General features: G+C 45.4%; 1 protein-coding gene across 1 annotated transcript in view; it reads left to right on the top strand.

Moving 5' to 3' along the window:
• Nucleotides 1-13,500: 13,500 nt before the first annotated feature.
• ACVR2B (activin A receptor type 2B) overlaps nucleotides 13,501-17,550 on the top strand; it is a 97,806-nt gene continuing 93,756 nt past the window's right edge. The window contains exon 1 of the mRNA XM_071734651.1: nucleotides 13,501-14,030. Coding sequence (XP_071590752.1) covers nucleotides 13,979-14,030 — 52 coding nt within the window. The 5' untranslated portion in view covers nucleotides 13,501-13,978. The remainder of the gene's footprint in view (nucleotides 14,031-17,550) is intronic.

Raw genomic sequence — 17,550 nt, 5'->3', positions numbered from 1 at the left:
GCATCATTTGCTGCAAAGATTTCCCTTATTTTCATCCTCTCTGGTACAGAACGTATTCATTGAATCTTGAAGCCCTTATTCCTCAGACACTTCCTCTTGCCTTTGATGAAAATCTGTAATCCTGGAAGGGCTTTTCAAAATTTATACTACTAATTTTTCATATTTGAAGATATTAATGATGTACAAGTTATAGATTCAGTACAAGATAACTGGCCAAATTGCTGCAGCCTATTTTATATGTGAAGTAAATATAAGTGATCAAAGGGTAACTTCTGGCTTGCAGATGCACTAATATTACTAATATCAGCCAAAGGAATTAAACTGCATTTATTTGTTTAAAGACTTAGTGTAGCTGTTGACACTATGGCATTCTCTCCCTCCTTGTCCAGAGACATTGCAACATCTGTGGGATGTTTAGGAATGAGAGCAGTAAAGATGGACAGAAAACAGTTTTCCCATCACAAAAATGCTCAAGATCATGAAATCAACACACCCGTATTCCAAATCAGGATGAAAGCTGAAAATCAAAGCCCCAGAATTTAGATCAGGCAATGACAAAACCACACATGGTCCCATCTAGTTTCACATCTGGAAAAAATGTTCAAACACCCCCTAACCTCTTCTGGCTGCCCTTCCTGGACTTAGAAGATGTGCTTGTTCCCAAAGCAGCCCTGCATCCCTGGGGATCCCGTGAAGGCAAGTCATGGGGATGCAGGCAGTTCCTTAAGGCAGCTACATGGGGAGAAGGTCAAAAGATGACCTTAGATGGGTATGAACAAACAAGGTGGTGTGTATTTCATCCAGAAATGCTCCTTTTACCTTACTTAAAAGGTCTGTGGCTAATGAAAGGCAGATTTCCATCTGCCCATGGTGAGCCATCCCCAAGCTGTCCCCAGGCACGACACACTGCATGGCTTGGGACACGGGGTTTCTTTCTTACACATGTCCTCTGTGACTTCTTAGTTAGGATGGCAACTATCAAAATAATTATTTTGTTACCCTTACTGCATCCAGAAATGCCACGCAGTCTTGTCCCCTTGCCTTCTTGTTTGATACACAGCCACTGAGGCTGGGTCTGCATGGACACGTTGAGCAAACTCAAGTCCCTGTGCTGCAGCTAATTAGAAGATGCTTCCAGTATGTGGGATACTGGGGAAGAGCTTTAGCCACAGCAAACTGTGATCTCCAAACAGATTCAAATCCACAGCCCACCCCCAGCAACTGCAGGAGTGTGTTCTCTACTCTGCACAGACCACATTTATTAATATTTCTGTGTCTTGAGTTTTTTCATCCTTCATTTCTCTTTGTGTAGTTTTATTTTTCCCAGTCAATAAGAATGATTTTATTCTTCTTAATTAGATTTTTTTTTGGGTTTCCCATAGTAATTAATGCACTTTTCTTCAGCAGCATAACCTATTTCAGTGGTTAAAATATTAAATCATGACTGCTGCCAGATCTAAGGGACCAAGAAACATAGGCTTTTCAATAGCCACTTTGTCTTCATCTTTTGAATTAGTCTGCAGACTGCTTTACATTTTGGGGTAAGTAATAAGATTTGTTAATTTAAATGAAGAACGATATAAAAATAAATTGCATTGTACTCTTAATTACATAGTCTTAATTTTTGTGGTGACACTCCAGGCTCTCATGTAATATTGTTTAATGTTTACTTCTCTTTATTGATTTGATAATTTAAATATAAAAAAAAAAGTGTCAATTTAATTTGCAAATTTCTGCATTTGGTGTTGGGGTACTATGCTCATTAAGGAATCAGGGGAAATCTGCCTTCCCCCATCTCTTGCATGCTCAAGCAGGCAGGGATGTTCCATATTTGCTTTTTCTTAGGCATCAAATCCCAGCAGCAGGGATGCTTTTTTCTCCACCACTGTGAGACTGTGATCTTCCCTATGTTTGTCAGTCAAATAAGAGACTTGGTGTGAGGTGAGGAGCTGCTCCAGGGAGGCCTTTTCTGGGGGGGACTCCTTGGAGAAGGTTGAAGATAGCAGTGGGTAGGTCAAGAGCCACCATTGGACATGTTGCCCTTGGCAGCCTCAAGCACCCTCCCAGTGCTGAGAGTGAACTGAGTCCATCCATTTCCTGCAGAAAACATGATGGAAGCAGATCTTGCAAAAGTCCACAGAAACTGTAGGATGAGCCCAGTTTGGTCTCCTTTGGTTTAGCATGAGAATGATGTCCTTGTTGCTTTAGAAGCTGATTAAGAAACAGATATAAGAATGCAAAATACCAATAGAAAACCTTCAAAACTTCCTTCCTCCATCAAAGCCAACATCTCTTCTATGCACATCATCTCTCTTGGGTTGGAGGCACAAACACCACTGCATCCTACCCCAATCAGTGTTAGGCACCCAGCTAAATCCCAGCTTTATGGACTGGTTTTAAGGTGTTTGTCTTTTAGTTTTGGAGCTGCAGACATATTCTGGAGTTTCTAGAAGTTAAGCAAAATTGAACTTTTCTTTCAAAAATCCATCGCCATAAAAATATTCCCCCTCTCTCTTCATTAATGATTTACTTTCTGTAGAATAAGTGCACCAACTGAGAACAGAATCATTATTAAAATCTCAGTTAGCAACACAATATTACTTTGGTCCTTTAATTTCCTCCACTATTATAAATTTCAAGATTAATTTCATTTATTAATATTAGCAATCTATTTTGTTTTAATTTTGACCAGGCACAAATTAAAGAAAGGACGATATGGAAGAGGCACTAGAACTTATTCCTTTTTCTGTAAAATCTATTTTTTTCCTTTCCATTAGTTCTTTCTTTGCATCCAATATTGGCTTATTTTGCATTGATATTCCCAGTGACTTCATTTGATGCCTGGCATTACTCCCATGGAAGTCATTTGGAAGAGGCCACCAGACTTCCTTGGAAGGTGATTAAAATTAAAGGTCAATGAAGAGCTGAAGACTGGCACATGGGTTTGGAAGCAAGGGAGCTGGGTTCTGGTTCTAGCCTTGCCACAAAATTGCTCTGTGACCCTGTGCTAGTAATTTTATTTCTCTGTACTGCCATTTCCATGTGTTTAAAATAGGAACAGGAGTGTCTGATGCTTCTTGTTCAAGTCTCCCAGCAAATAAAACGTGATGTCTAGGAGCTATCTGAGCATGAAGGCCCAGATCCTTCTCTCCAGAAATTTGTGTCCTACAGTGGGAGCAGACAGCAAGGACTGGGGCAGCACAGAGGAGCACCCTATTTTTACAAGAGCTCAGGAACTGCTCCTGTTCCCTTTATAACAGATCACTGCTGGTGTACTTGAGAGAGATTTCTGTTGTGCTGCTCAAACACTAAACATAACTGAGATTTCTTTGCAATATTTCACACAGAAAAGCTCCACTCATGTGCAGCGTGTCCTTATCAAAGAAAGGATGGATTTTTAATGCTGCAGAACAACCAGCTTCCACAGTTATGGAACATTTGTTTCTTTGCTTGTTTCTGTACCCCTATAATCCCAGGAGCTGCACACCAGCTAAATATGTATTGGACTGCTCTTGCCATCTCTTTGACTGCAAACAGGGGATTGATATTGTGGTGGGTATTCCCAAACACTAAGTGCTGAATTCTGATGATTTCAGTGGCAACTGGATGGAAGGGGAAAAGAAAGTTGGATAAAACCTTCTAAGAGACCCTTGGTACAATCAACAACACCTCTACCATCCGTGCAAGATCTTAGTCTAACACGTTCTTACACTGACAATTCCACAACAGCCTATGGGAATATCCTTGTGCTGAACTATCCATAGCACTGGAAAGATTTTCACATATTTTTCCCTATGTCTTCCCTGCTGAAGCTGAAACCCATTACTCTCCCTACGTGCAGAAGGTACAAGGACACATTGTGCCACTCTTCTTTGCATCATCCTTGCATGTGTTTGGCAACTTGCTTTGTCTTGCCTTGGTCCCCTTGTCCTCTGTTCAGACCACACACTTCTCTCTCACCCTTGCCTAGAAGGCAGGTTTTCTACACCTCCAATCATTATTTTTGCACCTCTTTAGGCTTTTCCCAGCTGAGCCATATCTTTCCCGAGGTGCAGAAATTGTTCTTGAGCCAAGACTCTGCCACTGCCAAGTTGAATGGAAAGATTGTCCCATGCTGTCTGCAGCATGCCCTGCTGCACAGGCATCCCAGGAGGGCTGCTGGATCTTTGCAGCCCTGAATTTCTGCTATGTTCCCAAACATCACAGCCCTGGATCTTTTTTTCTGCATGGCAGCAGCCTGGCCAATTCCTCCTCATCTTGTATTTGAGAAATTGATTTTAACTCCCCTGCCAGGGAGTGCAACATTTTAATTACTTCTCTGGATAAAGCACATTGTTCCCATTCTGATCAGGACTTAAGAGATAAGTAAAGCAAAGCCTATCAGAGATCCTGCAGAAGCTTGAGCTGGAACCCAGACCACCAGAATACCCCCAAGCAATGCCTCTGCCATATGTTCTTCACCCTTCTCATCCTTGCCCCATGCCAACCTTGCTTTTAAAAAATCTTTCTTGTCCCTCAATTATTACCAAATTCTTGTCAAATCTGGTGTTGGTAGTCACTTGCAATGATTTTAACCATGGTAGATGAATAGTTAAGGGTATGTGCACTATCCTACGGCATGGAGAGGCCACAGAAAATGGGAAACAGATTGGGTGCTTGCTAGATTATTGATAGTTTCCAGTGCCTGATTCTCAACACAAATGAGTGGCAGCTAGTGACAAAATAAAGGCCTTTGGGAGCAAGAGAGGCTGAGTGGATACAGGGCCAAGAAAGTCAAGTGTAGCCTCTTTTCCAAAGGACCTAATCCCTGTTTAAGGGACAAAAAGGCACCTACAAATAGATAAAAATTGAAGCTGGCTACAAAAAAATATTTCTGTCTTGTTCTGAAATCCATGGAGAGGATTGCTACATGGCGTGCCACTGCCATGGGGAGGCACTGCCCGTGCCAGGAACCCACAATACCCTGGCATCCCAGCCTGCAGGGCTGGATGCTCTCACTTGTGAATGTTTTTATCACTGATAATATGCCAAAATGTCCAAGATCTGGATGCTGGGCAGTGCTTGAAAGGAGAGCAGGTTCTTCTCACAGGCATGACCAAGGGCAGCAGGGCTTTATCTATATTGGCAATGTGTCACTCCTGTCTCTCTACAAAAATGACATGTGGTGTACTCTATGCTATGAAACTAAGAAAATAGTCTGACAAAGGGCTCTGGGGCAGCTGGGCAAGAAGTTGTTAGAGGGTAAAGAGGTAAGACCAAGGTAGAGGCCCACGAGAAGCCTGGATGGCCCCATAGGGGAGCTCTTCAGCATCCCAGAGACCTGCATTGTAACAAGAGAAGTTCCTGAGGACATGTGCCAGAGATGGTGGCATTGGCAGTCCAGGACTTTATCATCTGTGGTGGCCATGGCAAATATCATGAGGCCAAAGGACCTGCTGCAACAGGACAAGGGGTGATGGTTGTAAGGTAAAAAAGAGGGGAGGTTCAGACTAGATATAAGGAAGACTTTTTTTTTTTAATGATGCAGGTGGTGAAACACTGGTTTCCTGAGAGGTGGTAGAAATCCCATCCCCTGGAAACATTAAAGATCAGTCTGTATGGAACTCTGAGCAACTTGATCTAGTTCAAGATGTTGTAGTTCATTGTAGGCTGTTGGACTAGATGGTCTTTAAATGTTCTTTCCAACACAAAATATTACATGATTCTAAGGGAATTAAGCCCCTGAGATATGATTGAGATCCCCATGGTGAGCAACAGAGACAGACATTTTATGATGTAAAAAGAATCCCTGCTCCCAGTAAAGACATAAGGAAAACTACCTTGCTAGTGATGCCCAGTTCATTGCTCAATACTATGTAACGCAGTAATGTTGCACTTCAAAGCTTAGAGCATCTGCCTTGCTCTATTTAGTCTGTGGTCTTGGGTGTTTATCACCTCCTGCTACTAGGAGAGTATTTGCCACAGAAACTCAACTATTTTCCTTCTTTGAGAGGGTATTTTTCCTGATTAAAGCCTTCCTGAGAGCAACACAGGAAGCCCTCAGCCCCACCGGGCATTCTTATACCCTAACCACTGAAATCTGGGACAGAGGCCAATAATCTGGGACAAAATCTAAAAATACACCAAACACTCCGGGACATATTTTATTGGTCCTTCTCTACATGCCTTGAGTGTGTCAGGAGGCACAAGGCCACAGGTAAGAACAGTGAAAATAAACCCTCTGGTCCAGTCCAGCTTGCTGCTGGGGGGATATGGATGCATTTCTTAGGCAGAGCCATTTCAAAGAGAGACACAACCCCTCCCTATGAACTTTCCCATTGTTAAAGCTTATTTGCAACCAGTCACCTCCTCTCCTTCCCCACCCCGAGTGTAGCTTTTAAAATAAAATACTGGCATTTGAAAGATGTTCTTCTGCCAACCAAACACCTGGGGAGGGAGGAAAAGGAGTGAGCTGGAGAGATGACAGGCCTTGGCTCTAGGCTGCTGTAGCCACCATATGCACTTTAAAACACCTTCATTGCATTTTCAGGCAAAACATTGATAGCTGAAGAAAATATGGGTAAATACCTACTATCATTTGTCACAGAGGATGGCAACTTCAGTGGATGGGGTTAGGGAATAGTTGAAGGGCAACAACTGGAGATGTTCTCACTCTGCAGATTCACTTTTTTTTTTTTTTCTTTTTTTTTTTTTTTTTTTTTTTTTCCTTTTTTCTTTTTTTTAAAGTAAGCTGTTGTAAAAGCCCATGGGATCTCCTGGAAGCCACCCAACAGAGTGCAGCTCTTCAGGCTGCACTACCCTGGCCCACCCACACTCCAAGCCCAGAGGTTTAACACCTTGTCCTTCCCCTGCCTCCTCCTCTTGGTATCATCAATTTTGGCCATTGAGCAAAGCAAAGCAGAACGAGCATGGTCTGGGCAGCTCCTGAACCCTGGGCTGCAGTGTTGCTCCAAGGATGGGAAGCTTTTTTTTTGCCCTTCTGCCTGTCCATTTCACATTGAGGCTTTTTAGATAACCTCTACACATGCAGAATGATTCTGATGGTGTGACCCATGGTTATTCACCCTTAGCTTTTAGCAAAAGGAGGACAAATTGCTTTATAGGCACAGAGTGAGAGATTTTAATAGATTCCCATTACCGGAGGCTGTCGCAGTCACTGGGATTGTCACCAAGAAGTGATTCTGCTGCTGCTACCACCAATTTGGGGGAACCTTTTCCTGACAGGCATCCGGGCAGTCTTAAACATTTCAAGCAGAAGGGATTTTGCCACTGTGGCACTTGGTAATCTGTTTGAATGACTATCAGCTGGCAGAAACATCTTCCTACCACCAAATTTAAGATGCATTGACTTCGCTTTGCTGCAACACACACTCTCAGAAGTTAGAGAGGTACTTATTTTGAGACAAGCACTACCCATGCTGCAGCTGCATTTTACAGGGAAACTGAGGCAGAGAGCTCAAAAGCAGGACATTAAAATGAATGCCTTAAGTTCAGCACCGTAGTCTGTGCTTTCCCTGACTCTTGGCCCCTGGATTTTGCAACAGCCAGAGCTTTACACCTGAGGGAAGTCCCTCTGTGAGCTGTGAAATCAACACAGCCTGGCATTTCAGGGGAATTTGAATGCTGGTTTCTCATCACTAAGAAGCAGAGTACTGCTCAAGGGCACAAGACAAAGCCAGCAGCTACCTTAAGAACAGTAAAACTCCGAGAAGAAAATCCCTGAAAGGCACCTCAAACATCGAGCAGACCTTTGACGCCATGCCCTGGGTCTAAAAAAGACAGAAAACCCAGTCCTTTACCAATTAAGCACACACCGTCACTGCAGAATCAGTCATGTGATGTCCATAATCCTCCTTGTCTAAGCACAGAAGTCTCCAGCTCCAGCGTGGGTGTGCTGTGGTTCCCGACGAGCTGGCAGGACTTGGGGGTACGGATTAGAGCCTGGAATCTCCTTTCAGAGGAGGGTAACGTGCTAAAGGTACAGCTACCATCCAGCACCAACTGTCTTCTGGAGCTTTCTTGCAATTAAGTTCCCCACCCAATAGGCCAGACAAAAGGATTTAAAGGGAAATAATTAAATGAGGACTCTGTTGGTTGCAGCAGTAAAAATTATGAGTTATGCCCCAGAAGTCCTGTCAAAGTTCATGGATGACTTAAGAGATGCCCAAGATCCAACCTGAACAAAGCTTTGGCACCAGCTGACATGTGCCAGTTGCTGCTATTTACACTTTGAGCAAAATAAAAATGAAAAACCAAGGGAAAAGTTCAAATTCTGGATGACAGCAAAACTGCAGGCTTATGGTCATCCTGGGAACAGATCCCTTTGCTTGGAATATTCCCTCCTATCTGTAAACATCTGATGCCTTGCTCTTTAGTCTGGAGCTAAGAAAAGCTATCAAAAAATACCTTCATATAGTTTAGGGCCCATTCTGTCTGCCCTATCACTTGCTATTTTTACCAGGTGCCCTGAAGCCAGACCACAAAGGGCAAATTTGTCAACGTGGGTGGGCTTTTTTAGTGTGAAAACCAAGGGCTCATAGAGACAGTAGCAAAGACCATCTGCATCCATGTCTGGAAGTTCAGGTTCTAATTTAAAGCTGCTTCAAATATAGAAATTCCAGCAAAGTTAATTGTAGCTGTGTTATGGGGAGGTGACAGCAAGTGAGTCCTTAGAAAGCTGGGGAAAGTTTAAATCTGCCTCAGCTCTGCTCCTTTCAGAGTTGAGCAAAGCCACCAGAAGCAGAGTCGGTGGGGATAAATCCCACCAGGAAATCCTGCAGGTGAGATACCAGCCACAGAGCAAAGGCATTTCTTGAAAATAAGGATCAAGTTCTTTACCAAAACCACCTTTTCTCCACATGTTGAGAGAACTGTGCAACATCACCCTGCTGTATTCATTGACCTGTGGCTCTTCAGAGATTCCCACTTCTGCTCACAACTGAGAACTTGGTTTACCCTTAGAAACCTCTTCATGGTGTGCAATTGTTATTACTGGGAAGCTCTTATTACAATAAAATGTGCAGTTAAAGTGACAATTTATTTACTGAAGATTATGAATACAGATTGTTTCTTTTTCATGTAATTTGAAATGAGAAGTTAGAGGCTGGGAGTTTCTTTAGGTTGAGAGATTTCCTACAAGCAGCTTTAGGAACTGATATGGGAACTGCAGCCTGTAAACCAGTTTGCTGTCTTAGGGCCACAGCAAACATTTCTCACCTGTTGCAAGGAATGTAGGTTTTGGTTAAGAAGCCTGGAAGCAGGTCCCTTTATTTGCATCAGAGTTCTATAACCTGCAACAAACCAACACGGAGCTGAAAAATAAATCCCCATTAGTCACTACGTGAAGAGATAAAAGAAACACTGGGTCCCCTTCCCCACAATATTTTCCATGTTTTATAACACCTCTGTCAGTATAAATTTCCATTCAGTGAAGAAATTACATTTCACGAGAGCTACAATAGGATTTTAAGATAAATGACACTCGAGCACTGCAGTTTTGTGGAGGCTTAAGTGATCCAAGTATCTTTATCACGTGCAGGGTATCAAAATACATGAATTTGACTTGTTACAACAGTCACATGAGAAAGATTGAGTGTCATATGAGGCTGCAAAGCATAAAACCATCTCAGCTAAAATTTATTTTACTGTGAGAGGGGTTTTAACTGCTAAGTATAATTATTTAAAAACGGTCTGAGCTGTGCAGTTCTAGTGATAACTGGAAACAAAAACGCTCTTGAAAACACCACTTGTAAGGGCACTTCTTGCAAGCACTGCCCGCTCTTAACATTTGCTACCTTTGTGTCTCCCTATTTCTGAAATTCTTGGAGCCTGACAAAGTTTTTTAAGTGTGGTCTTGCTAAGGCTGTAACATTATCTTCAGCCAATAATTACTCCTGGGCTTTTATGTTGCAAGTAGAGAAAACATGTTAGCTTTTCAGGAGAAGGGTAAACATCTCCCTGTGAAACAATGTAAGCAGGATGGACTGCTTTCATTTAATAAATGAAAATTCAAGGTATCAAGTTCATCCCTGAGCAAATAAAAAAAAATTAAAAATAATAATAAAAAAATCACCCTGGGTTCGTCTCTCTTGTGGGTTTGCCCTTTGCAGCATCACCTGCAGCTCACTGCCCAAGTGCAAGAAGCCACACGATGCCCACCCCTGTTGGGTGGCTTTGGGACAACACCTGAAGGGCACCGGGCACGTTTCCTCAGAAGTGATTACAGCCCTGGGATAAACACACTCCCAGCTCTCTGCCTGTAAAGCACAAATTCAGGTACAGGGACATGGGAGCTCTTGATGGTGCAGTGATTAAAAATAGGAGCAGCATCAGCCAGGGAGCATTTGAGTCCAGGCAGGGATGCAGCCCAAGTGATCACTATGTTAGCCCTGCTGCCTGCTGCCCAGGGCTAGTATTTTATTGGTATGAACTAAATGCCTTGTTTTAGTTAATCATGAGGAAGCCAGTACAGTGAAACACTGGGCCACATTTTATTTCCCCACACATCCTGCCCTGAAGTCCCTTAAAAGAAAAAAAAAAAAAATATGGAGTAGATACGAGGCAGAATTTCTTTACTGAAAGAGCAGTTAGGTGCTGGAACAGGCTGCCCTGGGAGGTGGTGGAATCCCTGGAAGTATTTAAAAACCATTTAGAAGAGGCACTTCAGGACATGCTCTAGTGGACATGGTGATATAGATATATATTTTATTGTATTTGGGGGGAAGATGTTGACAGTTGGATACAGTGATCTTAGAGTTCTTTTCCAAAAATTCAGTTCCAACAATTTTTATTACAATTCTGTGATTTCTCCATTTCTGTGTTCATACTTCAGCCAGTTGGTAGCTGTTAAAGAATTTATTCCCCAAAAGAAATAAGCACAAATATCGACCCATTATTTGCTCTCAAATGAAATAAGAAACCTCACAGGAAATACTGACCCATTATTTGTCCCTCCTCTTGAGGTTCTGAACATACCCCAAACTGCTGCAGCCCAAGGCCAGGAAATTTGCTTCTCCTTTGACCAATATTTTACATTCCCTTTTGCACCCTGTGTGATCTTCTCAGCTCTTTGTCCAGTCCTTGCGACCTCCAGATTAAAATAAAACAAACAAAACCCTACTTGTGAGCACTTCTGAATAAATAAGGATAAGTTCCTGACCTATTCCTTTGCCAGAAACCTCTCCTTATTTCTGTCCATTATTTGACTAGCTGGCTGTCATTACCCACCTAGCTTTTTCCAGGCCACAGACCTCACCAGCAGCAGCTCCCCATGGGCTTGTTTTTGCTGCTTTAGGCTCCAAAAATTATTTTCTTGAGCATCTTTTGCCATCAGTGCATGTGCAGGCTGTAATGCTCCCCCAAGAGTCTCATATTTAAAATCTCAACCACTACAAACTGATGAATTCCTCTTTACTTATAGCAAACATATGAGTGAGGTATGATACCAAGAATGATACTATTAATCAGTTTATTGCAGCTCCACTTAGGAATCCTATTCACATTCACTTGTTATACAAGTGCTTTACTTATACAAAACAATCTTCCAGCTTCAGAGGTTACAAGCCCTTTAAAAAGCCTCCTGAAGTTTCCTGCAAGCTTCTTATTGTAACAAAACAAATCAAAACAACCCAACACATATTTCTTCTCAAACTTTTAAAAGAATGATTCATATTTACTCTTACCTCTCTCCAGAGGAAGAAGCAAATGCTTTTAGAAATATTTCCAGCCTTACTCCCCATAGGACACATTTGCAAAATCTGACCTGCAATTCATGACCACGAGCAGTGTCCGAGCTGTGGCCCTTTCTCCTGATGAGTCAGTGGACCCAAAGCCTTGGGAATGACCCAACTTCAGCATCTTCCCTTCCTCCTCCTTCCCCTTAAGATTGCTTTGGTGCTCCCCAATGCCATATTACTTTGTTATAATTAAAATAAATTGCAGAGAGAGCTCCATTCCTGTAACCCTGGCAATAGAGAAAAACATTAACCCTGAAACAGGCTGAAAATTGATTCTGCCGAGGTGCTGCTTCAGCTCTGGCACCCTGGACACTCTCCCTGAGCCATTGCTCTGGCAAGATCTTGGGGTCCAGGGATTGTTTTGGGTGCAGGGGGCTCCAGGGTAGACGGGACAGAAGCAGGAAAAACATCCTCATCAGCCTGGAAGAGAAGGAGTGGGTTTTTTTGCAAGGATACTGTTTATTCCTATCCCTGGGAGGAGCCTCCATAGCTCTATCCCATGGAAAGGCAGCAGGTGTGGGGTGCTCCCCAGCAACCATCCCCTTTCCCCAAGAGGATACAGTGGCTTTGCTTTGTGCCCCTCCATCCTCTTCCTTTCCCACCTTGCTACCGTTGCCCCTGCCCCACCACTCCAATCTCCCTATACTCCTAATCCTCCCTCCCCACCCCCCTTACCTCTCTCTTCCCCTCACTACCCCAGGCCCCACCCCTCCTACCCTTCCCCTGTCCCTTTCCCCACCCCTACCCCAACACCCCCACCCTTATCCTCTGCCTCCCCATCCCCTGCCCCAACGCCCCTTCCTCCTCTAGCACCCCCTGCCCCTATTCCCCCCCCTCCGCCACCCCCTGCTCCTCTCCCCTGCCTCAGCACCCCGTCCCTTATCCCCTATCCCTGTCCCAACACCCCCACCACCCCTATTCCCCTGCCCTAAAACCCCCTCCCCATCCCCATCCCCTCTCGACCCTCCCCCTCGCCCCAACTCCTCCATCCCCACACCTCCTGCCCTATCGCCCCCTCCTGCCTCACCAACCCCTGTCCCCCCCTCCTCCTCCCTTGCCCCTATCCCTTGCCTCAAAACCCCCGCCCCTATACCCTATCTCCGTCCTCCTACCCCGGGCCACCCAGCGGGCGGTCCGCGGCTCTCCGCGGGGCGCGGCCGTGACGGGCAGCTCCGCTCCCCACTCAGCTCCCGCGGAGCCCCCGCGCCGCTCCGCCCCCCGCCAGCCCCTTTGTATCAAACATCCGGGTTTCCCCCGCTGGCTCCTTTCGGCTTCTCCCTTTTTTTAGAAGCCATTTTGGACTCGGTTCAGGTTTTTTTTTTTTTTTTAATTATTAAAAAAACAAAACAAAACAAAACAAAACCAACAAAACAAAAGCAAATCAAACCTCCCCTTCTCTTCCCCCGAGTTGCTTTTTTTTTTCCGCTTTTTTTTTTCTCTCTCCCCCCCCCCCCTTCTTTTCCCTTTACATGGCAACTCCCGACCCAGCCTCCGCTCCCACCGCCCCCTCGCTCCGCACCCCGCGCAGCCCGCGATGCCGCGGCGCGGCCCGCAGACAGCTCCCCGCCGCCCCTCCGCGCTCGCTCCGCGCCTCCTCTGCGGGCTCTTGCCTGCCGTTCCGCAGCCGCCCTGGATGCGGGGGTCGGTAACCTTGCAAAGTTTCGCTGGGAACGAACGCGTGTGCGTTGCACGGGGTTCGTGTGTATATGCGCGTGTGTGTTGCGCGCCTTGCACACGGCTGCGCGTTGCGTTACGCGGGGAGAGGAGGGGGAGGGGGATGGGGGGTGTGCGCGCACGCGATCGTGTGCGCTCGCCCCTGCTGCTGGGGGAGCCGGAGGGGCTGGGTTAGGAGGAGGGGAAGGAGGAGGAGGGGGAGTCGGTGTGTGGTGCACGCCGCGCTCCCAGCACAAAAGCCCAGGGAAAGAAACTCTTGGAAAGCTCGGAGCAAGCGCCGGGGCCAGGCGGGAGCAGGTCGAACCGTCCGGGGCTGTTCCTCTCCACTGGATACATTTTGCAACTGCGAAGGAATTAAATCCGATTTTTCTTTTCTTGTTTTCCTTTTTTTTTGTTTTGTTTTGTTGTGTTTTCAGGATTTTTTTCTTCTTTTTGCTTCTTGAGAGAGAGACAGGGAGTGGGCAGAGCCTCGCTTCTCTCCCCTTGTTTCACTCTCTCGAGCTTTTTATTTTTATTTTTGCTTCCCTTGGGGATAGAGGGGCACACGAGGAAAAAAAAAGTAAAGGAATATGATTGCTTCGTGGCTGACTTTCGCCTTGCTTTGTGGAACTTTCTGTGCAGGTAAGTGCATTTCTGCGTGTTTACCTCCCGCTCGGGCTTCTCTAAATGCAGAATTGAATGGGCTGTGCAATTATTTGCAGCCACCCTCCAAAACAGAGCAGAGCAACCAGCGAGCCTGCAAACTGGGGAATAACCCCGCCGCTGCCATCTGCTTAATTTTCTTCAGGTTTTTTGTTTGTTTGTTTGTTGGGTTTCTTTGGGGTTTTTTTTTTTGGGTTTTTTTTTTTTTTTTTTTTTGCTTTTCACCCCCCTCCCTCTGCTTTCTCCCTGCTCTCAGGACGAGCTTTCCCGTGCTGCTTTTTGTTCCCTTCAGGCAGCCTGTGGGAATTAATGGCAATGTAAACACGGCGCGATATCGAGGAAACTTTACAAAAATGGGCATTTACTTTTGGGCGGGTGCTGCTGGAGTGCGTGTGTGTGGGGGGGGAACCGGGGGTGGGAGGTTGGGGGGAGAAGAAGTTGAGAGCAACGGGAGGAGACCTGGGGGTTGCTCCGAAATGGTGCGGAGCCGCTCAGGTAGTGGCCATGTGTGCGCCCTGCTGCTGCCGGGCTGTGGCTGTGTAACCCGGGGGGGTGGAGAGGAGCACCCCCCTTTTCTCCCCCCCCCCCCCGTCTTCCTCCTCAGCTTCGAAGGGACACACACACACACACGGTCCCTCCTTGGTCCCCCGGGACGCTGCGGTCCCGTTTGGGTTTGGCTGTTACCACGAATGGAGCCGCTTGGTTCTGGCTCGCGCTGCGATGAGCCGGGAGAAAGTTGGGGGGGGGGGGGGGGTGTGTGGAATATGAGTGTGTGTGGGGCCAGGGGAGATGTGCCTGGGGGAGCATCCCCCGGGAGAAGAAGCTTTTGTGGCAGGGGGGTGTGTATTTTGTATGTTCCTAATCCGTTTATTCTGTGGAACTGGGCTGGCCCCCAAATTTCATCTTCAGCCTGCGGGGTGCGCATTTTGTCGAGAGACGCGGGGTGAAGTTGGCTGAACCCCGGGCACGGCCGGGGGAGCAGGATGGGGCACCCGGGCAGCGCTCCGTGGGGCGAGGGGTTCCACAGGGTACCTTATCCCGTGGCCGACGGGGAGGCGGGAGCAGTCACAGCCCCCCTGTGTCCTCCTCCCCCAGCACTGAAAACGCGGGCAAGCTTGAAATCCCCACGCTCCCCCCTTTCCCTCCTTGTTTTTATTTATTAATTACTGTTATTAATAATTTTCCCCCGTTCCTTTCTACTACTGCTGCATATTCTTCAGGAGAAGCCGGGGCGGCAACAGTTTTGCCCCCTTCCCACCCCTTGCCTGGTCACCACAGCCCGTCGACCCCCCCCACCCCTTCTCCCTCAAAGGCTGAGCCCACCGCCCCCTTCCCCGGGCACTGGGTACTAACTTGTTACGTTACCAGCATTCCCCAACCCCGGGGGTAGGTGGGTGGGTGGGTGAGGGGTGTTGAGGAGCTTGGGAGTCGGGGTCTGTTTGTGGCCAGAGGCTTCCCGGGGGCAGGGTGTGGGAGGCAGCGATGCTGCAGCCGTGCCCTTTCCCCCCGCTCCGCGATGGGCAGCCGGGGAGTTCCCGTCGGATTTGCCATCGCTCTTCACTGTATTAAAAAAAAAAATAGTAAAAAAAAAAAAATAATAAATATATATATATATATACATGAAAAAGGGGGTGGGGGGTTTCCCTGCACGAGTGTGTGTCCTCCCCACCCCTCCTCCTCTCGGGGAAGGGGCTGCCCGGCGGGGCCGGCCCCGGGGCGCTCCTGCAGCCGGGGCTTCCTTTGTTCCGAGTGCCCATTAAATATGCACTGCCACTGCCTGCCTTTGCCATTGTAAACAGTGCCATCGCTTAATTATTATTATTATTATTTTTCTTTTTTTTTTTTTTTTTTGTAAGTCACACCGAAAGTGTGAAGGGGGGGAGGAAGAAAATTAAAAGGGAAAGGGCAATAATAATAATAAAATCTGATGGCGAGCAAAGCCAGCTTGGGGTTTTTCTTTTTAATCTGATCGCTGGGACACTTGTACGCAGCTTTGTTTCCATGTGTTAGGAAAGGGGGTTGTGCGGGCTTGTATTTGCATAGCAGTGCTGAGGGAGAGCAGGTATTTTGGAAGGAGCAGGCAGGGGGTGTGTGTGTGTGCCATCAGTATTGGTGGTGCTCGGCGTTGCTATCATCACAACAGCTCTCTTGGCTGGAAGATTCTATTATGTGCATAAAGAAGATTTATGGTCAATGTATTTTCTTTCCATATATCTTGGAATCCTTTTATCTCGGGTGATTCAATAAAAGAGATGGCTTCCGGGTTTGGTTTTTTTTTTTCCGTTTTATTTTTGGGGTTTTTTTTGTTTGTTTGGTTGGTTGGTTTGTTTTGGGTATGGGGTTGCTTGTTTTTATTTTATTTTATTTTTTACCTACTCTTATGGCTGTGTGCATACAGTGGTAGAAATCTTAAAGCAACTCCTTTTTTTCCTCCAACTTAAAAAAATTAACCCTGAAGGCTGCTTAGATGTATCATGTTATGAAAAGGATAATCTGATAGTGCATACCTATGCTGACTTTTTCTCCACCCTGAAAATACAATAAGGAAACCCCAGAAAATGAATATAATTCTGTTTATTTGGAAAGGTCCTCTTAAATCAGTGCATGAGAAATTCTTTAAATCCATCTTTTTCTTTTAAAGCCTTTTCTGCCTTTCTTTTGACATTTATGAGTATTTATCAATGTGATCTTTATTGTCCAGTTTTTCCTAAACATGTCCAGTAAAAAGAAAAAAAAACAAACAACCCTGAATACCCGAAGTTGCTGTGTGTTGCTGCCATTCATAGCACTGGGCTTTGCTTGAAGTATGTCTTTTGTTTATGTACATGTTAGGACTGTGCAAAAGTGGTGGGCTTTTTGAAAATCATTTGACCTCCATTGTTGATGCTTCTCATCACTACCTTGGCTGGCTGTAACAAAGCAAGCATGGGCTGCTATTCTTTGAAAAAATAAAATAAAATCTGTTATTCTTAATTTTTGGAATACTGAGGATTCTTTGAGGAAAACATTATGTTCATTTTTAGCCCTTTGTTTGCAAATTTTCTGCAGCCCAAATGTTCAGAAATAATGTTTTAATCTATGAGCTTTAGAAAATACAGAAGGTGTAAAAGGATTTGTCTTGCAGAATGCATAGCTAACACATTTTCCCAAGCCTTTATATTACTTTTATTTTGGTGCAACTTTAAGTAATGCCATGCAGCAATGAACTGTGCTGCAAATGGATCTGATCTCCTCTTTCACTGTCTTGTATTTATCCTCTTGTGCTTGAGAAAGGGAACAGAACTGGCTTCATTAGCTTGCTAATTAAACACAATGAAGTGCATGGCCCAAGGTTAATGGCAATGGCCTTTAAAAACACAAAACTCTTGAACAGGTGTTTAGGATATATATTTTTTTTTAATCTGTCATCAAATCTAGATAATGATACCACTGAGAGAACCATTGTCACAGTTCTATGGAGAAAAAAATGCTATGGTAGAGGTAGGAGTGCAGTGTATTA

The sequence above is a fragment of the Heliangelus exortis genome, chromosome 2, assembly GCF_036169615.1.
Source record: "Heliangelus exortis chromosome 2, bHelExo1.hap1, whole genome shotgun sequence".
NCBI lineage: Eukaryota > Metazoa > Chordata > Aves > Apodiformes > Trochilidae > Heliangelus > Heliangelus exortis.
Note: the sequence above shows the minus strand (reverse complement) of the source record. Positions and strands in the feature narration are given on the sequence as shown.